At 34.9% G+C, this 23,396-nt stretch overlaps 1 protein-coding gene across 1 annotated transcript in view; it reads left to right on the plus strand.

The window, feature by feature from the left end:
* CCDC171 (coiled-coil domain containing 171) overlaps positions 1–23,396 on the plus strand; it is a 356,794-nt gene that overhangs the window by 85,075 nt on the left and 248,323 nt on the right. The window contains exons 11-12 of the mRNA XM_027105900.1: positions 1,490–1,650; positions 6,737–6,875. Coding sequence (XP_026961701.1) covers positions 1,490–1,650; positions 6,737–6,875 — 300 coding nt within the window. The remainder of the gene's footprint in view (positions 1–1,489; positions 1,651–6,736; positions 6,876–23,396) is intronic.

Here is a 23,396-nt window from a genome sequence, read left to right on the forward strand (position 1 = left end):
TTGTAGCCACCCTGTATATTATTATTATTATTGTTATTGTTAGTATTTACTGTTTACAGATGAGGAACCTCAGGCTTTTGGAGTTTAATATGCCCAAGGACACATAAGTTGATTTGTAGAGCTGCGACTCAAACCTGAGACTTACAGTTCTAAAGCCCCATTTTCTATCTAGTGTGAAGCATTTTTTTCCTACCACCCTCCTTTTGTGAGCTTTAGCAAGCTATTTTTTTATTCTTAACTTAATTTTCTAAAAAGATAAAATATTCACATAGTTCAAAAATTAAAACAAAATTGAGGCGATCGGGAACTCTTGCTTACACTCTTGTCTCTCCTATTGTTCTCTCTTTCCTGCTGCCTATCCTTATTTTTTCCACTTGTTTACCTAAAATATAGCATACTACATACAATAATCTGGACTCTGCTTCTCCCAATATGTATTAACACTACACAGAGAACCATGTAGACAAGTTGCTTTTCAAAAGTTATTTTGTAGCCTTTTTATAGCTACAAATTATTCTTTTATGGATATGCACTTTATCTATTCTACTGCTGGCATATACAGGGAATCTAGTTTTTAAAGTGTCTTGTTGTGTAAAATTTCAAGTACATGCAAAAGTAGAGAGAATAGTAAAATGGACTCCCCGTGTACCCATCACTCAGCTTCAAGACTTATCTCACAGGACAATTGTGTTTTATCTATAATATTAGCGCTCTTCTACTCCACCACCCCCAGATTATTTTGAAGCAAATCCTAGATATCATATTACTACACCCACAAATATTGTAGTCAAATTTGATTTTTTTTTTTTTTTTTTTGCGGTACACGGGCCTCTCACTGTTGTGGCCTCTCCCGTTGCGGAGCACAGGCTCCGGACGCGCAGGCTCAGCGGCCATGGCTCACGGGCCCAGCCGCTCCGCGGCATGTGGGATCTTCCCAGACCGGGGCACGAACCCGTGTCCCCTGCATCGGCAGGTGGACTCTCAACCGCTGCGCCACCAGGGAAGCCCAATAGTATTATTTGATAATAAAAATTTTGCTTTTCTACAGTAAGAAATCTCCAGGAATAAAAAGATCTGTTAACTTTGTTAGGCTTATAAAGATGTTCATATAATAATGTTTCTCAAAAGAGAGGAAGGATACTTCCCTCTAGTTTTCAAAAACCACTTAATTTATTATGTTTATAAAAAAAATGTCCAAATGGGTTAGTAGATCAAAATTAGGCACTTTGATGGGACGCATTATATTGTATCCGCCTGTCCCTTTTCATAGCACAGTTGAGTCTGTATTCTTCCACTCTTCTCTTCCATTACACATGTTGAGAAAGGGAATAAACTGCCCTTTGTTTATTTTCCTTTTTTAAACCAAAAACAGAAAGAAAGACTTGTTTGGATGAATGATAATCTGCTGTTTGATAAAGTATTCTACTCAATTTGAGATTGGTGCTAGTGTTTCCTTTCTTGCTTTAATTACTTTTCTGTCATCTGGTAGTTACGGATTCGAGACCTTGAAGGAGCTTTGCAGGTAGAAAAGGCCAGCCAAGCAGAAGCTGTTGCTGATTTGGAAATGATCAAGAATGAATTCAAAGAAGTTGAAAGTGCATATGAACGAGAAAAGCATAATGCACAAGAGAGCTTTGCAAAACTAAATATGTAAGTGTTATACTGTAAAACTCTCTAAATTAATATTAAGAGTTTATGAAATCTACATGAGTATGAATGTGTAGTACTAGGTAAATATGGAAATGCTCTGTTGGATTTTGAAGTATCATGGCAATTCCAAGGAGTCTCAGAAATGCAGAAATACTTTCTTATACTAGAAAGTAAATATATTAATATATTTTATATTTACTGATGTAATATAGTATCTTTAAGGCCTTGACTTCTAGGCCACCTAAAATGGGCTATGTGGGAGATGGGTAATGTTTGAGATATTCGTAAACTGTAGAAATAATAGTAGGAATAATACTGCTATGGGGGCTAACATGTGTGTGGCTCACGTCATACCTAGCATTGCATGGTTTTATTTAATTTATAACACCCTATGAGGTAGCTACCCTTTTTTATCGCTGTTCTACAGATGTGAAAATTGAGGCCTAACGAGGGTAAGGACACACAGCTAAGTGTAGAGTCAGGATCTTTCTGACTCCTATTGATTTTAACCTTTTTCAATTCAAATGTCTATCATCTGAAAAGTTCTGTGAAATTTTTTAAGAAGTTTATAGCTATTTAATATGCTTCCAAAAATAAGTCAATAGTAGACATTTTAAGCATTTCCTCTCAGAGGATGAAATGTGTACCACCATTGGTACATGACATGATAATAGGTTGATATATTAGAGTTATGTATTTATTTTTAATGTTTATTTATGACAGATAGTAGTTTTCCATTTACAGTTATAATGTAGTTTCCTTTTAAAATACTTCATTTAACTTACGATGTGAGTTAATTTAAAGAAAAGTATTATTTAGAGTTGTGAGTATGGCAGGAATTATAAAGATGGCACTTGAAAGACAAATTTGAAAAAATTTAAAACTCTTTAACTGTGATTACCTTTATTAGTAATGCTTATAATACATTAAATGAGTAATTCTTAACTGAATTTTCTTGCTTCCTCCAGAATGACTTAAATGACATTCTGTGAACATTATTCTAAGGACTTATGCTCCTTTATTTCCTTTGAATCATATCTTGAATCTGCACATTTATATATAAATATGTTTGAAGGGCCTTTATGTAGCATATAGTACAGGCTTCTTTACTGTTGCTTTGAGGTAATGATGACCTACTAGTGAAACTGTAAGAAGTCAGACTGTACTCCCAACAATTAAAGCTTTCCAGCAGTGAAATAATAGGCTTCTTTGGGGAACTAGTGAACTCTCTGCCTTGGAAAGTTCGAAACAGGGGGTAGATGATTCTTTGTCATGGATACCGAAGAAGAGAGCTCTGCAAAGGTTGGATTAGAGGAATTCTAAGATAATTGCTAACGTTTAAGCTCTAAGATTGTAACCTATGCACTTTTAAAATTGGACTCCAGAGCAAATTTTTTCCTTATGTTTGTTTTGCTATTATTTGTGTTTTGGTGCTCGAAAAATTTTACTCAAGTTTTGTATTCCAATAAACACAAACTAACAGTTCTAAATATTAATTATGTATTACAGCTAAGCACCAGCTGACAATCCTAAATGCTTTAATATAATGTCCCTTATCTGTTCTTCATCCCTATATAACTGTGCTATAATAAAAGTTACTAATAATATTAATAAATAAACAAGAAACAGTAAAAATTAAATAGTAATTAAAGTCCACGACTCATTGATAGTTTCTGTGACTTCTCTCCCCCATCCCCTCCTTCTTGTCATTGTATGTCATACGACAGCCACTTCCTTTCCATTTATCAGTGGTATGAGAAGGACTGATATGACATGAGGGATGATTGGATAAGTTATTTCATTTTCTACCTATACGTCTGATTCTTTTTCAGAATCGTCTTTAAAATCTTTTAGAGTCACAAACTCTCAAGTATTAATTTTTCAAAGTAGTTCTAAGTTTTGGATAATGTATTTCAAAAGGAGAATTGGTATTTTAGGTCTTTAAGGTAAATAATACCTTTAATTTACAACTCTGAGAGCAGTGAGTTTTGGGGTAGGACATTCTTTTACCTTTTGGATAGATCTGATTTAGCAGTTGGTGATAACGAGGTTATAGAGGAAATGCTGCCTGAACCTTGCAGGTGGTTAAGGGTTTTAAACTTCTGTTTCCTTCCAGGTAGATCTAGGCAGGATCTCATTAAAAGGCAGGAGGAAAAAGCTGTGTGTGTATTTTAGAGTTTTAATTTTGGCCAACAGTTTCATAACAGTGAATATTCCTGCATGAAACTATTTTCAGTGGAATATATATGTATACATATGTAGATGGAATATACATATGTATACATATATATTAGATGGAATATATGTATATATTTAATATATTAAATATTACATATAATAATATAATAAGTAAAATTATTATATATTAAACATATCGTTTGAAGAACTCAGCTAAGAATTTGAATAACAGGCTATTTTAATGAATACATATAATGTATAATTTTAGAAAGAATATATATTCTCTATATTCCTCTAATTAAATTTTCTTAGTTATAAATTTTTTTCCATTGAAAACTTACAGTATAAAACTAAAATTTTTCAGTAATTTTTTTTATACTTGAAATTTTTGGCCGCACTGAGCGGCTTGTGGGATCTTAATTCCCCCACCAGGTATCGAACCTGTGCCTTTGGCAGTGAAAGCACAGAGACCTAACCACTGGACCGCTAGGGAATTCCCTTCAATGTGTCAGGTCTTCATTAGCTGTTGTAACTAACTGATTGTTGGGCAATGGTAGGGAGAAGATCCTTATAATCCTTACATCTAGTTTAAGTTTAAATTTAGTTTAAAATAATGCTAGTCAAGGATATGATACTGAACAGACTGAATCTAAATTTATTTATTTTATTACATTCAGTATTTAGGGACTTCTTTATTTTTCTAAATACATCAACCAAAAGTATAAAAAGAAGTACAAAAGTACTGGGTTGGCCAAAAAGTTCCTTTGGTTTTTAAGTAAAAATAAAAGACACATTTTTTATTTTCACCAAGAACTTTATTGAACAATGTATTCACCATTTTGTTCCACTAACTTCTGCCATTTTTCAGGCAACTTCATAATTCCATCTTCCCAAAACTTTTTATCTTTTTGAGCAGAGAACTGTTCCAGGTGCCTTTTACAGTCTTCCAGGGAACTGAAATTTTTTCCATTAAGAGAATTTTGTAAAGACCGAAATCAATGGAAATCCGAAGGTGCAATGTCTGGTGAATATGGCGGGTGAATCAGAACTTCCCAGCCAAGCTGTAACAGTTTTTGCCTGATCATCAAAGAAACATGCAGTCTTGCGTTATCCTGATGGAATATTATGTGTTTTCTGTTGACTAATTCCGGATGCTTTTCGTCGAGTGCCACTTTCAGTTGGTCTAATTGAGAGCAGTACTTGTTGGAATTAATTGTTTGGTTTTCACTCCCTTTCAATCCCACCGTATACACAACATCACCTTCTTTGGATGAAGACCGACCTTTGGTGTTGTTGGTGGTGGTTCATTTCGCTTGCTCCACGATCTCTTCTGTTCCACATTATTGTACACTTTTCATCACCCGTCACAATTTGTTTTAAAAACGGAACATTTTTGTTACGCTTCAGTAGAGAATCACGTCGGGAAATACGGTCATAAAGGTTTTTTTCACTTAACTTATGTGGAACTCAAACATCAAAGCGATTAACGTAACCAAGCTGGTGCAAATGATTTTCAGTGCTTGATTAGGATATTTTGAGTATGTCGGCTGTCTCCCCCGTGGTATAACATTGATTGTTCTCAGTTAATGTCTCGATTTGATCACTATCAACTTCAACTGGTCTACCCGACCGTGGAGCATCATCCGGCGAGAGATCTCCAGCACAAAACTTCGCAAACCACTTTTGACACGTTCGATCAGTCACAGCACCTTCTCCATACACTGCGCAAATCTTTTTTTTGTGTTTCAGTTGCGTAAAATATACCAAAAATTTGCCAAAATATGCCAAAAATTTGCTTTTTTCTTCCATCTTCAGTATCCAAATGGCTACACAAAAATTCACCAAATTTGATAAGTTTTTTTAAATGCACGCTGATATGACAGCTGTCACAATACAGTGTAACAAAATTGTTTCGAATGAAGGTAAAGACAACTAAGGTGTACTAGAGCCAAATTACTGAAAAAACTGAATGAACTTTTTAGCCAACCCAGTATTATAACTTGTGGCACTATTATTGTTTATGTTCTTGGTAAAAGATAGCCTGAAGATGGCTATTTTTTAAAACAGCTATACTGTTGTCAAATTCTTAGCTGAACTCTTAAACAACAATAACAACAACAACAACAAAATGGGAATCCAGTAGGAAAGAACGGCTCTTAACTACAAGTTTCCTTCTTCTCCCTTTCCTTTCTTGCCTAAAATCCTCCATCTGTCAAGTCCTGACTCTTCTCTGTTGGATTCAGAGAGACTGGGGCTCCCTTGAACCTTCAGTTTACTCCCGCCCTACTCATTCCCCTTGGGTGGGGCTGTTGGCAGAAGCATAGGAGCCAACTTCTTTGGGTTGTGCATGAGATTACTGACAGCAAGGGCTGTTCACCATTTCACTGGACTCAACTTGGACTTTATTTATAAAATAGCACCAAATACCAGGTGCATTTAATTTTATATTTGCTGATTACTAATTTTTAAATTAAAATTTGATTTTAATAAAGTTAGCACTTGTACATAATCTAAAAAGTAAAATAGTGCTTTTAAGCTCATGAAAAACCACATTTTGGTACCCCATTGCTTTCTACGACCAGTTTCTGCTCCTTTGAAGCAACCAATTTTAATTCTTATAGCTGTTTCTTCTGATATTTAACTTTGTATTTCTAGATAACATGCATATTATGCCACTTTTTCAACTTCCACCTCTACATGTTATCTATTGGCCTCAACTGTTATTCCTTCAGAGTCTTTCATTTAAGAATGTACAATTCTTTCTATTTGAGAAAATGGGAAGTGACCTTTAAAACCTCTGGGCATGAAACCATGATATATAATACATCTGCGACTTGTGTTAAAGTTGTATAATAGGACCTGATAAAAGCATATTTGAAAAACCTGCTCTGACACTTTAACTTTTCAGATTAGAGAGAGAGTATTTCTCCAAAAACAAGAAACTAAATGAAGAAATCGAGGAACAGAAGAAAGTAATTATAGACCTTTCAAAGAGACTCCAGTATAATGAAAACAGTTGCAGTGAATTACAGGAAGAACTTGTAATGGTAAGGATAAAAAAGAAAACCCTATGGCAGTTACTTTATTGGGTCAAATTGGATGTTTAACAGGTTTTTTTTTCTCACTACATGCCATGAGATAATTGTATGAAAGTAATTTTAGTGGCATTGGTATAAAATTTCAAAACTGGAGACACTGTTCACAACAAAGCTATACATAATAAAACCTCTGTTCTTTGGAATAATTGGGAAAACTAAATGAATTAGTGGAAAGTCTGAATTACAGAGTGTTTTCAAACTGATTCAGGTGTTTTTCTTTTCTTTTTTTTTTTAAGTGCATAAAACAATGTTACCTAGATGGAGGTGGGGTTAGGGTTTATAATTGGTAGATCTAATGATTTCAAAGACTCCACCCGCTTTTTTAAAAAATAAATTTATTTTATTTTTGGCTGCGTTGGATCTTCATTGCTGTGCGTGGGCTTTTCTCTGGTTGCGGCGAGCCGGGGCTACTCTTTGTTGTGGTGTGTGGGCTTCTCACTGCGGTGGCTTCTCTTGTTGGGGAACACGGGCTCTAGGCGTGCAGGCTTCAGTCGTTGTGATACGCGGGCTCAGCAGTTGTGGCTCATGGGCTTAGTTGCTCTGTGGCACGTGGGATCTTCCTGGACCAGGGCTCGAACCCGTGTCCCCTGCATTGTCAGGTGGATTCTTAACCGCTGCGCCACCGGGGAAGCCCTATTTTTATTTTTTAAATTTATTTTTGGCTGTGTTGGGTCTTTGTTGCTGTGCGCAGGCTTTCTCTAGTTGTGGCGAGCGGGGACTACTCTTTGTTGCGGTGTGCTACCAGGGAAGCCCCAAAGACTCCCTTTTATAATCATTTTGAATCTGATCACTCTGTCTCCATTCCCCAATAATCGAGCCTTCACACCATCACCAAATTTATCTTTCTAAAGTATTGATCTGCTCTTGTCACCCTCCATTTATTAAAAAACAATCAATGTCTCCCTGTGGCTTTCAGAATAAAGTCCAACTTCACGTCATGTAATCTAAGGCCCTTTTCTTTGTGGCTCTATGTTAACTTTTCCAGCTTCTTCTATTGCCGTTGCCCTCTCTTTGTCTTGCTTCAGCCACAGTAAAGTACTCTCAGCTTCGTAAACACATTATATATCTTCACAGTGTCTTACGTTTGTTCAAACTGTTTATTTTTTGACCCACGTTGACTGAAATGCTCATTCTCTTAACAGATTCCTATATTATCCTGTGATGGTCAGCTCTGAAATTTTGCAGTCTGTGACGCTTTCTATGGTTCCGTCTTTTCCTACTTTTTCATCCATCTAAATTCAGAATTCTGCCCCCTCCCAACTTTGTGTTTCCTTAGTTCTTAGTTTAGCATCTGTATCATAACACCAAAATCTGATGTGCATTATCTCTGCCAAGAGATTGAGAGTGCATTGAGGCTAACTTCATTTTACATGCCAAGATTCCACAGTAGTACTTGCCTCAGTAGACATTTGTTGGATGGATTTATTTGGTTGATGCACATACTCCTACTCTGCAGTTTGCTCGGAACCCCAAGAGGGAGGGCATAAAGTTTAGAGTAATACCCTATTTCCTCTTTGTCTTGTTCTCCACGTACATACCTTCCCCAGAGACTTGGCTACTTCACTTCCAATTATATTCCACAACTCTTAGCGATGTTAGTTACTGAGGAAAATGAATATTTTTTTCCTTGTCCAAAAAAGATGGAAACTCAGGGTTATACTAAGAAGTGGTAGCCAAATCAATGCTGCCGAGTTAGAAAGGTAACAATGACAAAGAAAGTAATGACGGGATAACATTTAAACTCTTTATCATTTTCAAATGACCCAGTATTATATCCAGACAGGTGGCCCTCTATCTGTCTTGCTTCAGCCACATTAGAGTACTCTTGGCTTCCTAAACAAATTATATATTTTCATAACTTTCTTGCTTCTGTTTTGGTTGTTCATATTTTTGACCACATTGGCTGAAATGCTCCTTCTTTTCCCGTAACAAATGTCTGTATATCCTCTAATGTTCAACTCTGTCTCCATTTAACTCAGGATATCTAGTTTGTTCTGATAAAGGGATTGATATTATTGCTTACACTGTGGTTGAATTTGTAGTTTGAGTTCTTTGGATGTGGGATTTTAGAAAGCTTAGAGCTCTCTGCGTGGCATGCTGTAGTGCCTATTCACTGTTATGTGCTACCCTAAATTTCATGGGCTATCCCACTTCTCACTTCTGGTTCAGGAGGGTGAATCATGGTGGAGAAAAACACGTCAGAGTCATTGAGCTGAGTATTGGTCTTGCTGTAAGCAAACAGTTTGGAAAGTGAGTTATAACTGAGAATGCAATGGTGAAGACATTGTCACCAATATAAGTTGCGTGAATCCTCCTGATTCTGGTCTCCTAGCACTCCAATGACTAGATAAAAGAAGACTGGCTGAATTCACCACTGAATTCAGGGTGCTTTGTGATTAAAAATAATTTACTTGGTGCCAATAGGTTTTTACTTTTTAACTTTTACAATTTGGTGGATGGTCTGAAATAGGCAAGTTGTAGCTCACTAGCAACCACCGTTTGCTTGTTTGGACCATTGGCACTCAGCTTATAAAGCACTATTTTTCTGACTGGTGGAAGAGCCATTGGGATGTTCAGAAACGTATTCAGGTTGCAGCCTAAGTGATCTACAGTTCACATGGTTCAGCCTAACTATTTATATGTTCCTCTCTGTTTTTTCATCTCTCTTAAAGTCCTAGCTTTTATGTCTTATTTTCTTCCATCTTTCTGTTTTCTTGTCCTCCTCTTTTTATCCTTCCTTATTATTAGCTTTCTCCTTTAACTTGTTGTTTTATTCTTTTTAGAACAGTTGCTTTCTATCTCTTTACCCAACCATAATATGAAATTAAAAAAATATTTAATGAAAATACTATTACTTTAAATAGTAAGTACAGTGTTTTATTTTTTATTAAAAAACATCTGTAGCTTTCTTAAATCATTTTTTGGGTACATAGTCCTTTATTTCCTTTTATTTTTTCTGTAGGTTAGTGGCCTTTGAGTTGGGAGGGGAATCTTATAAGTTTCTCTCTAAAGAGATATCTGTCAAATTAAGAATTTTAAACCATAAAAAATGGAGTGTTTTTTTATAGTTCTGCATCCTTACAGTCTGTTATTTTTGCTTTGAATTCATAATTGTTTTTGACGGAAGAGAAAATACCTTAAGAAGAGGCTTTTACCTTTTGTTTTTGGAAATAAAACTTTGTTTTAATGACATCCTATAATCCTATGTAACCTAGTGTGTCTTTCCCACAGTTATGTTTCTATTGAACATAGTAGTGTCAGCTTTTATAGAATATAGATGGGAAGCATAAGTTAGCTACAGGTAATTTTCCTCTCCCTTTGAGGTAACCACTTGTTTTCTAGTTTAGGTCACATTCATGACCATTATTCAAGTCTTGGTCTTTATTTTCTATGTTGCATTGTAAGAGAAAATTAAGGCCACTTTCCTCTATAGGTTTACTAGTGAGATCAAGGTATTATTAATATATGCAAAGGCTTCAGGAAGTTTTGAGACTTAAAAAAAGCAATTGTATAACCTAAGGTCACATAGTCTCTCAGAATTGGAAGAAACCATAGAGATCATCCAGGTGAGGATATACACAGTGTCAATAAGCCAGTTGCAAAGTGATAGCTTCCCTGTTTCAAGAGAGAGAATAAAAATATAGAGCATAATTTTGGAAAAGTTCAAACTGGTTATGTTGAGTCTTTTGTTGATATTTAAGGAATATAAACCCAGCCAACATTAATTGTACTTTTATATTCGTGAAATTACTCCTATTCAAGGTGTGGATTTAGAAGATATGATTAGCAAATGAGTAGTATATTATTATTTTTAATGTCATAGAATTAATAGAATTTCAACATAGGACATCTAAGGATTTAACAAAATTAGTTTCATGTTCCATGTTATACACTATTGAATTTGACTTTAAAAAGTTTTGATTAAAGTTGAACTATTAATTTTAAATTCTATGAATTTAATAATGATTTAATCAACTACTAATTAAAACCGAATTTCAAGTTTAAGCTGCTTAGTGATCATGCTTATTAAAGCCCTTCAGAGGTTCAATAGATCCAGTTGGGTCTTTTAGTCATTACTGTGAGGTTTTTTTTTTTTTTTTGTACTGTGAGTTTATATCTGCTTCTCTTGAAGCAGGGGAGCTATCATTTTCGAATTGGTATTAGGATTTGCTTTGTGCTTTCCACAATGAAATTTTTTTAAGTCCATCATTTCTTGAGATTTGTTTTTCTGCCACTCAGTAATATTTAGTTACAGCTCTAGGAGAGACCACATATTGAAAAGGGAATTCTAGTTCTCATGAGGTTTTGCTCAAAGAATATTTTATTCTCTAAAGAACTTGTGATTGAAAATGGTCAAGTGTATATTTTTTCCCTGTACTTTGGGGGCTTAACTGATTATATAATAATAATGATTGCTAGCATTAGATAGGATTTGGGCAAGTGCTTTGATTGCAGTGCTTTGTGGTAAAGTAAAAGTTTCTTGATAATATTTTTGCATCAAATGATCAGTTAGGTTTGTTTTAGAAGGACATGTTTCTGATTTTGCAGGAGGCATTCAAAACTAATGGGCTGATAAAAATTCTATTCTGAATTTTTACTAAAAATTTGTTGATTCCTGCTTCTTACCAATAATAGGAGTAGTATTTATATATGAGCATTGTTTTTGCTAATATAAACATCACTTTCTGTCTCTCTTAGTGGTCCTTAAAAATTTAATAGTATTAAATAGTATTTCTCAAATGTGTGTATGTTTGTATTTGTGTATTTAAATGTGCATTATATGACTGGCTTCCTAAATTTATAATGTGGGCATAAAGCTTTTTTATTAAGCTTTTTGAAATTTATTAATATGTATATTCTTAAGTTTTGAAAATTTAAATCTCATTTTTGACCTGGGAAAAAATAAAATGGTATTGTGTTTGTGTGCGTGTGTGCACATGTGAGTGTGCATGTGTGTGTGCGTGTGCGTGTGTGTGTGTGTGCGTGTGTGTGTGTGTGTGTGTGAGAGAGAGAGAGAGAGAAGGAGAGAGAGAGAGAAAGATAGAGATAGAGGGAGATATTTATATGTCAGGGCCTAAATTGAGATTGGACAGTAGCATTTTCTGAAAAATAAACTAAGTGTAAAGCTGTGTAAGGGAAGATGACAGTTCATCATATGCCATAAGCAATTGGGATCATAGAATGCTCACATCCGTGGAAGCAGCATAGGTGAGCAAGGAGGGAAAAAAATAGTAAACTGTTTTATGAAGAAGTAAGAGAGATTAGTTATCTTCAATATGATCAAAGGAAAAGCTGCAGATGGTGATGATTATGAAAGCTAACCAGATCAAATTCAGTTTAGCTGAGCAAGCTCTCCTGGAGTCCTTACAAATGGGCTGCCTATGTGGTAACTGGGTGGAAGATAAGATAAAAAGGTGAGATGTGGAGCATAAGTATATGATGTCGGTTGCAGGTTCTGATGCTCCTCTGTTCTTTTCAGAATTCTTTTGTAATGGCTTAAAATATATTTAAACTAATTTAAAAGCTTATGTGAGTTCAAAACTGTTCAGAAATTATAGGTGTTACGTATCACTGCTACAAAAGTTCAACCTACTTTTAAAATGCTAATTTCATTAAACAAATCTAGTGACTAAGTAAAGGTATTTATTTTTTACCTGTTTGTTTTTTCTATAATTTTTAACCTTATTAAAAGTTCCCCTTAATTGCTTTTATTCTTATTTATGGTTTGAGTCAACTTTTCCATTGCAGATCAGCAGGGCTCATTTCGCTAATTTCTAGATATAAATGTTTGCATATGCTTTTTTATGTTTTTTTCATGAGTTTGTATTAGAAATTTTTATTTACATGCATATCCATTTATGATATTCATACATGATTAGCAAAAGTGAGGGATGAGTTTTTATAGGCTCAAAGAAAGATAAGATGATAGAATGACATGTTAGATTAAGCCAGAAATTCATTTACTTTAGCAGTGTGTATAGTATACCAAGGTGGAAATACTACATAGTTCTTTGTCATCTCATTATCTTTCTGGTTAAAGATATTCTATAACCAACCTTGACTCCTCTTTAATAATACATTAAGGTCTGTCAGTCACAAATGTTTCTGAACTTTCTTTGAATATTTTGATATTTTTAGTCCCCTTTCTACACTGGTTGTAGATTCATCATGACATCTATAAAGTAGTTCTTGGTTCATGGTGAGTGATCAGTAAATGTTCATCCGAACATCATCTGGTTAGCCAACATAGCAGTAAGGAACTTTTATTCCTAGGGTAATAAACTCTTTATGTGAATTATGTCTAAGGCAAAAAGAAGTGAGTTCTTTTATCCTACCATTTTGTCTTTTAAACTTCTGTGCATGTTTAGAATTACAGAATTTGTTGAATCAGCATTTTAACATTTAACCTAAACTTACTCTTTATGTCACACAATAAAGCATGTTAATCAAAAATTAGAAACTTAGTATTTTATCTTGCTTTGCACTTTGTTTTTGACCCAGCAGTTTTGTTTATTTAGTTGGTAGGTTCTGTAGAATTTCTTGCATATCAAAAGGCTACTAAGAGAACTAACAGCTTTGAGAACAAAATTTAAATATAAGTGCAATCCACACTTAAAAAAAGTCCCAGATGTTTTCTCTATATGAATGAAGAATGGAAGCTTCGTTTATAAAACAAAAACAATTTATTAGGAAAAAAATTGTCAACTGTAAAAAGAAAAGGACACTTTGCTGTACACTTGAAACTAACACAATTTTGCAAATCAACTCTACTTCAGTAAAAAACAATGAAAAGGACAGTTTTTCCGGTCATAACCTGGTTCATAAACCTATTAGATGTAAGTAAAGTTTGTATTGGCTGTATTATGAGACTATGACCCAGATATCACTGTAGAAAATTATAATACTACTAATTATAAACAGAATAGCAACTTTAAGGCATAGTTAATTAATTCTTTTTAAGCCTTTCATTCATCAAATCTTTATTGTTTGAAAAATTTTACACTAATCAGTGTTTCCTGGCTAATTTGACATTAAATTTGGTTTTAAACTGTAATGGTATTGAAATTTTAGTTCATCTTTTTAAAATTGAAATATAGCTGATGTACAATATTATGTTAGGTTATACAACATAGTGATTCAACATTTAAATACATTATGAAGTGATCACCATGGTAAGTCATCTAGTAACCATCTGTCCCCATACAAAGTTATTATGGTATAATTGATGATATGCCTTATGGTGTATAATACATCCCTGTGACTTATTTATTCTATAACTGGAGGTTTGTACCTCTTGATTCCCTTCACCTACTTCACCCATTCCCCCATCTCCCCTCTGGCAACCACCATTTGTTCTCTGTATCTATGAGTCTGTTTTCATTTTGTTTTGTTTATTTGTTTTGTTTTTTAGATTCCACACGTGAGATTATATGGTATTTGTCTTTTTCTGTCTGACTTATTTCACATATTTAGCTCATTGTTTAGTCAGTATTGAACCCTACACTTGAAAAAGAATTATTGTTGAACTAGGAATTTAATTGAACCTTTATATTAAGCTGACTCCAAGTATGCAATTTTTCTGGAATTCTACATTTTTACTTATGTAAATTTCTATTCCTTGAGATTGATGGGGACTTAGCCTCAGTTGGCATTTCATAATAGAAAAACATATATTTTGGTGACAGATTGATCTGGGTTTTAATCACAACTCCATCTCATAATAGTTGTGTGACCTTTAGTGATATTATCCCTCTGAATCTGTTTGCTCATTGTAAAATGGTACTAATAATATCTACTGTGCAGGATTTTCAGTGAGCATTAAAGATTATATATGTATTGAAATAATAGAGTGTGTGTATATGCATGTAATTTGTGAATATGATGCTGGATTTCCTCTGGAAATATACTTCTATGACAATATTAGGAAAATGCTGAATAAGAAGTCCTAGGATACTAAACCTTTAGGACATTAAAATATATTGTAGGGAAGAACTTCTGAAATGATGGAGTAAGGAGCTTGGTGAACCTAACAAAAAAAAATTTAATTGGTGAAAAATTAAAAAAACAACCACAAAAAACCAACCATATAAAGCTCTGAAAATTGTCCTAAGGGCAAAGGAGAAACTTTCATTCAAGAAAATCTACTAATCATCAAAATTAAAAACCTTAGTTCTTCAAAGAACACCATCAGAAAAGTAAAAAGACAACTTATAGAACGGGAGAAAATATTTGCAGCTCATATATCTGATAAAGGAGTTTTAACTGAAAGAACTCTTATAACTCAACAATAGAAAGACAACCTAATTGAAAACTGGACAAAAGATCTGAAAAGAGACTTCTCCATAGAAAATACATAAATGGCCAGTAAACACATAAAAAGCTGCTCAGTATCCCTAGTCATCAGGAAAATGCAAATCAAAACCATAATGACATATTGTATCACATACACTAAGATGACTGTAATAAAAAGGACATGTAATAGCAATTATTGGCAAGGATGTGAAAGAATTGGAATCCTCAGGGCTTCCCTGGTGGCGCAGTGGTTGAGAGTCCGCCTGCCGATGCAGGGGACACGGGTTCGTGCCCCGGTCCGGGAAGATCCCACATGCCGCGGAGCGGCTGGGCCCGTGAGCCATGGCCGCTGAGCCTGCGCGTCCGGACCCTGTCCTCCGCAATGGGAGAGGCCACAACAGTGAGAGGCCCGCGTACTGCAAAAAAAAAAAAATAGAATTGGAATCCTCATACACTTATGCTGGGAATGTAAAATGATGCCTCCACTTTGGAAAATAGTTTGGAAGTTCCTCAAAATGTTAAAATTGGAGTTACCATATGACTTAGTAATTGTACTCCTAGGTATATACCCAATAGAAATGAAAATATACATCTATATTCATAGCAGCATTTTTTTTTTGTGGTATGCGGGCCTGATAACAGCAAAAAAATTGAAACAGCGCAAATGTCTATCAGCTGATGAATGGATGAACAAAAGTTGATAAAAACATAACATGGAATATTATTCAGGGATAAAAAGAAATAAAGTACTGATCAGTGGTTAAAAATGGATAAACCTTGAAAACATTAAGCTAGGTGAAGGAAACCAGACACAAATGCCAGACATATAATCTATAATTCAATTTATATGAAATATCTAGAGTAGGCTATCTGTAGAGATAGAAAGTAGATTAGGGTTGCCTAGCCTAGGGTTGAAGGGATTGGGAGAAAATGGGGCGTGACTGCTAATGGGAATGAGATCTCTTTTTGGGGTGATGAAATTGTTCTAAAATTGATTGTGGTGATGGTTGAGCAACTCTATGAATGTACTAAAAACCATTGAATTGTGTACTTTAAATGGATGAATTATGTAAATTGTATCTCAAGCTATTGAAAATAAGAAAATCTAGTAAATTTCAGTAAGAACAGCAAGAGTGTGGCATTTGAGTGATGGCTGGTTCCATAACCCCTTTTCTACCCCCTGCTCCTTGTTACAGAACCTCTACCCTGGGCTGTTGCAGCCAAGAGGATGATCCCTTCCTCTCTCTCTAGCTCCAAGGCTGGGGCTATGCGTTCATTGTAGGAGAGGTACACTGCTGGAATTTCTCGTCTCTCAGACCCTTGTGTTGTACCAACTCTATTCCAGGCAAGCGGGGCTGAGAGGACCAGATCTCTCTTCCTCTACCCAGCTTTCACTTGGAATGTAGTAGTTCTACCCCAGGCATGGCAGGCCAAGAATATTGGGCCAACTGCCCTTGCCCCAGAACACCACGGCTTGCACTTAGTCCCTTAGAGAGCAGGATTGTTGTTTTGGAAAAGTGGGTCCTCACTCCCAACTCCAATGCAGTGGCACAGGAGTTCTGCCCAGGGGGATAGGCTGGCTGGCTGTAAGGGGAAAGAGCTCTGCAGCTCTGTTTAAGGGGACTGACCTTATTTGAAATAAGATGAGTGAAAACTGAAACAACATATCATATCTTATAAGGTGCTGCTAACACAGTGCTGAAGAGGAAAATTTATAGCTGGAGTCACTTGTATTAAAAAACATCCTTAAATTAGTAACCTAACGTTTCACCTTAAGAAACTAGAAAAAGAAGAGCAAACTAAACCCAAAACAAGTGGAAGAAAAGAAACAATAAAGATTAAAGCAGAAACAAAAGAAATAATAATATGGAATAATAGAGGACATCAGTGAAACCAAAAGTTGATTCTTTGGAAAGATAACTAAATTGATTAACATTTAGTTAGACTGATCAAGGGAAAAAGAGAGGAGACTCAAATTATTAAAATCATGAATGAAAGAGGGGACACAACTATTGACTATACAGGAATAAAAGAATTATAAGAGAATACTGTGAACAACTATATGCCAACAAATTAGATAATTTAGATGAAGTGGACAGACACAAACTACCAAAACTGGTAAAGAAGAAATAGAAAATCTGGATAGACCTATAACAAATAAAGAGATTGACTTAGTAATCAAGAAACTTTTCTTAAAGGAAAGTCCAGGCCCAGAAGGCTTCACTGGTGAATTCTACTAAATGTTTAAGAAGAATTAACACCAATTCTTCATAGATTCTTTCGAAAAAGAGAGGAGGCAACACTTCCCCTCTCATTATGTGAAGTTAGTTTTATTACCCTGATAACAAACCAAAGACATAGCAAAAAAAGAAAACTCAGACCAGTATCCCTTTTGAGTATAGATGCCAAAATCCTCAACAATGTGCTAGCAAACCAAATCCAGCAATTTATAAAAAAGATTTTACACTGTGATCAAGTGGGATTTGTCCCATAATGTAAGACTGGTGTAACATCTGAAAATCAATTAGTTAATAGACTTTATTAATAGAATGACAAAAACCAAATGATCATCTCAATAAACAGAAAAAATTTGATAAAGTTCAACATTTTTCATGATAAAGATGCTCAACAAACTAGGAGAAGAAAGGTTCTTTCTCAACCTGGTAAAGAGCATCTATGAAACACCTAGAGCCAACATCAAAGTTAATGGTGAAAGACTGCTTTCTTTCCAAGATCAGGAACAAGACAAGGATGTATACTCTCACCATGTTTAGTCAACATTGTACTGGTGTTTCCAGCCAGGGCAATAAGGCAAGAAAAAGAAATAAAATGCATTAATTTTGGAAAGGAAGAAGGAAACTATCTATTTGCAGATCATGTAATCTTGTATATTAGAAAATTATAAGGAATTCACACACACAGAACTATTAGAAATAATAAATAAGTTTAGGAGGGTTGCAGGGTACAATGCAAGATCAATACCAAAATCAATTGTATTTCTATACACCAGCAATGAACAATCCAAAGATGAAATAAAGGAAGCAATTTCATTTATGATAGTGTCAAAAGGAATAAAGTACTTAGGAGTAACAACAAAAGAAATACAAGAATTGTATGCTGAAAACTAGAAAGCATCACTTAAAAAAATTAAACAAGATCTAAGTGAATGGAAAGACATTATATGTTCATGGATCATAAGAACTAATATTATTACTTGTTAAGATATTAGTACTCCTCAGACTGATGTATAGATTCAGTGCAATCTCTATCAAAATTCCAGCTGGATTTTTGGAGATACTGACAAGCTGATTGTAAAATTCATATGGAAATGCAGGAGACAGAATAGCTAAAATATCTTGCAAAAGAAGAGTAAAGTTGGAGGAGTAACACTTCCCAATTTTAAAGCTTACTACAGGGCTATAGTAATCAAGACAGTGTGGTATTGGCATAATGTCGGCACATAGATCAATGGAAAAGAATTGAGAGTACCGAAATAAACCCCTACAATTATGTTTAATTGTTTTTGAAAAGGGTGCCAAGTTAATTATATTAAAAGAGTAATATTTTTCAGCAAATGGTGCTGAAAGAACTGGGTATCCATAAGCTAGAGAATGAATTTGAACCCCTACAGAAAAGTTAAATGGTTTGTAGGCCCAAATAGAATAGCTGAAACTACAAAACTCTTAGGCAATGATTCTTTAGGAGCCACAGCAAAAGCACAAGTGACAAAAAAATAGATACAATGATACAAAAATAGATACAAATAGATACAATGTATCTACAAATAGATACAATAATTCACCAAAATTAAAAACTTCTGCACTTCAAAGGATACTGTAAAGAAAGTGAAAACACAATCACAAAGTGCTAGAAAACTTTTGCAAATCAAGTGACTGATAAAGAACTTGTATTCAGCATGTATAAATGCCTCTCACATCTTAATAATAGAGAAATAACAATTAAAATATGCTAAAAGTTTAAATGGACATTTCTTCAAAGAATATATATGAATGGCCAATAAGTATGTTAAAAGATGTTCAAAATCATTAATCAGGGATAGGCAAATCAAAACCACAATGAGATACCTCTTCACACTCATTAGCATGATTATAATTAAAAAATGGACAGTAGCAAGTTTTGGTGAACATGTGGAGAAGTTGGAATCCTCACACTTTGCTGGTGGGAAGGTAAAAAATCGAAGCCCCTTTGGAAAAACATTTGGCAGGTTTTTAAAGAGTTAAACCTAGAGTGCCCATAAGACTCAGTAGTTTCACTCCTAGGTATATAACCAGGAGAAGTGAAAACATACATCCACATAAAAACCTGTACATGGATGTTCGTAGCAGCGTTATTCATAATAACCAAAAAGTGAAAACAACCCAAATGTTTTTCAACTGATGAATGGATAAAGTATGACTTATCTGTATGATGTAATATTATTTAGCAATAAAAATAAACAAAATACTTATACATACTATAACACAGATGAACCTTGAAAATATTATTCTTTGTGAAAGAAGTCAGTCATAAAAGGCTGTATTTTATGATTGCATTTATATGAAGTGTCCAGAAGAGGCAAATCTATAGAAACAGAAATAAGAATGGTGGTTGCTCAGGGGCTGGGTGTGGAAATGGGAGAATGGAGAGTGGTAGTCAATGCATATAGCATATATTTTAGTGGGGACAACAGTGTTCTAAATTTAGACTGTGGTTATGATGGCAAAATTCTGTGAATATACTAAAAACATTGAATTGCACACTTTAATTGGGTGAATTGTATGTTATGTCAATTATATCTCAGTAAAAATAAAAAATAAAGTTACCATAATTAAGAATTGATACTGACAAAATAGAGAAATCAATGAAACAGAGAGTTCAAAAATAGCTATGGATATGTATGGGAATTTAATGTGTGGTAAAGTTGCATGCATAAAGGAAAAAACTTAAGCTCTGAGGAAAAACATACTCATGTGTCTCCTCTCTCTACATGCAACGTTGCTCACACAGAACACTGGCAGTCACCAAGTGTGTGTAGATTTCCCCGCACCAAACAATTCTGCCACACCAGCTACGTGTCCTACAACTGAACTCAATTCTGACATTATGTACCTGGAGATAGTGTCAGATCCCACAAGTTAAGAATTCAGTTCCATAAGACTGCTCCCCCCTCCCCCCTTCCCTACACACACACACACACACTCAGAGGCCAGCTGCAAGTGTTTCTGACCACCCGGCTATAAATCGGAGGTTTCCAGAACTTCCTTCTCAGGTTCCATTAATTTGCTAAAGGGGCTCACAGAACATAGGAAAACAGTTTATTTACTAGATTGCAGGTTTGTTTGTTTTTATAAAAGTATAACTCGGGAACGGCATAGGGCAAGGTATGTGGGAAGAGTCTCTGAGCTTCCATGCTCTCTGGATATGCCATCCTACCGGCATCTCCAGGTGTTTCCCAACCCAGAAGCTCCTGGAACCCCATTCTTCTGCGTTTTCATGGAGGCTTCATTATGTAGGCATGATTGATTAAATCACTGGTCATTGGTGATTTTACTTACTTATTTATTTATTTATTTTTGGCTGTGTTGGGTCTTCATTGCTGTGCGTGGGCTTTCTCTAGCTGCGGTGAGCAGGGACTACTCTTTGTGTTGGTGCACGGGCTTCTCATTGCTGTGGCTTCTCTTGTTGCAGAGTATGGGCTCTAGGCATGTGGGCTTCAGTAGTTGTGGCACACAGGCTCAGTAGTTGTGGCTCGCGGGCTTAGTTGCTCCACGGCATGTGGGATCTTCCTGGACCAGGGATCGAACCCGTGTCCCCTGCCTTGGCAGGTGGATTCTTAACCACTGCACCACCAGTGAAGCCAGCCATTGGTGATTGATTCAACCTCCAGCTTCTCTCTCCTCCCAGGAGGTTGCGGGGGGTGGAACTGAAAGTTCCTACCTTCTAGTCACATGGTTGGTTCCCCTGGCAACCAGCCCCCATCCTTAGGTTATCTAGGGTCTTTCCAAAAATCAACTCATTAACATAAAATTCAGATGTGGTTGAAAGGAATTTTGACACCCGTTTCACCTTTATCACTCTGAAGCTATTTTGGGAACTGGGAGCAAAACTAAAGAGTATAACAAAAGATGCCTTTATGGCTCTTATACAGGAAATTACAAGGGTTTTAGGAGCTTTGTGCCAGGAACCATGGGTGAAGATCAAATATATATTCCTTATTATAAATCACAATGTCATACAGTATGCCAAATCAATGTATAAAGATAGATTATCTCATAGTTTTTAAATAACTGGCTATACATAAGAGGAAACAATATAAGTCCCTGCCATATTGCTTATATCAAACAAATTCTAGATTGATCAGAGTCATAAAAGAGGAAGATAAAGAGGGAGGGGATATAGGTATACATATAGCTGATTTACTTCATTGTACAGCAGAAACTAACACAACATTGTAAAGCAATTTTATTCCAATAAAAAAAAAAGCCCCAAAAGAAAAAGGGAATTTAAGTGTTTTATAATCTTGGAGCAAGGAAAGTACGACACAAAAATCTAGAAGTCCCAAAGCAAATTATTGATAAATTTGATTACCTAAAAAATTTTTGTTTCTAAGAATGTAGTCAGAAGGCAAATGACAAATTGGCAATAATGATTTACAACATGTATGACAAAGTGATTGTTTCCATAATTTGCAAAGGAATGTAATAAATCACTATGGAAAATGTGGACAATGTAATATAGAAATGGGCACATGAAAAGGCAGTTCACAGAAAAAGAAATACAGGTGGCTCATAAGCATATGAAAAAATGCTTAATCTTATTTAAAATTTAAGAAATGCACAGTAAAATAAGTTGATAATGCTTACCATTGGAAGGGTATGGGGAAATAGGCACTTCTGCTATTCATGGTAGTTTACACAAGTTAGACTCTTTAGAGAGCAATTTGATAACCCTTGTCTAAAAATAGCTGTACATACCCCTTTGCCCATCAAATTTATTTCTAGGAGTTTATTGAGTAGATATAGTTGAATGTGCATGCAAAGATATAGAAGTACACACATAAGGATGTATATTGTAGTATTGTCACTAGTAGAAAAAATGCAAATAACCTATAAATCTTAGCAGTAGGGGACTGGTTAAATTCATTTACAATGGATAAATTAATTAATCTAAACAATGGAGTGCTATGCAACTGAAAAAATGTGATGAGGAAAGGTGTTAAGAGACACACTATGAATGAAAAAATAAGTTATATACTATGATCCTATTTGAATTTAAAATTGTATGTAATATATATTTATATAAATAAAATTTTTATTATATAAAATATAGTTTTATTATATTTAAAATTTCTATAATTATAAAGCAAACTCTGAATAAAACGTACCTATGAGGATTGAGTTACCTTCTCTTTTTCTCAATTGCTTGATTATTTACTGCAAGGATAATATGGATAAACTCAAAGAATTTAATAGAATACTTAAATGTTTAATAATTAAAAGTAATGATTGGGCCTCCCTGGTGGCGCAGTGGTTGAGAGTCCGCCTGCCGATGCAGGGGACACGGGTTCGTGCCCCGGTCCGGGAAGATCCCACGTGCTGTGGAGCGGCTGGGCCCGTGAGCCATGGCCACTGGGCCTGTGCGTCTGGAGCCTGTACTCCGGAACGGGAGAGGCCACAACAGTGAGAGGCCCGCGTACTGCAAAAAATAAAAATAAAAAAATAATAATGATTAAAAATAACTTTACAATGTATTATCACATATATATAATTGGTGCTTTATAAATACTATGTTTTTTCAGATAAACTTTGATTGGTGCCCATTGGTAATAATATATTCCATTTTGACTCTTTTACTTATTTAATCTTTTAATAACTAAAATTTGGTGTTTCTTTTTCTATGGATATAAACCTTATGTCGGTCTGTGAGTCTGTACTTTGATAATATCCAGAAATCTTCATTTGGGCCTCTTTGCTCAATTGGTCCTCATAGTGTTTCCTAACACGTTAACAATATGTATGCTTATTTGCTATGGGAAAGTGTTTTTTGTTTGTTGGCTTGTTTTATTTGCAGTTTTTCAAAAATCTAATTGAATTTTGAATTTAATAGGTACACATAATACATGATTTCGAAGATAAAACGTTATACAGTGTAAAGTAAAATTTCTTTCTTCCCAACCTT

This window comes from Aethalodelphis obliquidens, unplaced genomic scaffold (genome assembly GCF_003676395.1).
Source record: "Aethalodelphis obliquidens isolate GAN/ISIS:26980383/991018 unplaced genomic scaffold, ASM367639v1 scaffold7, whole genome shotgun sequence".
Lineage (NCBI taxonomy): Eukaryota > Metazoa > Chordata > Mammalia > Artiodactyla > Delphinidae > Aethalodelphis > Aethalodelphis obliquidens.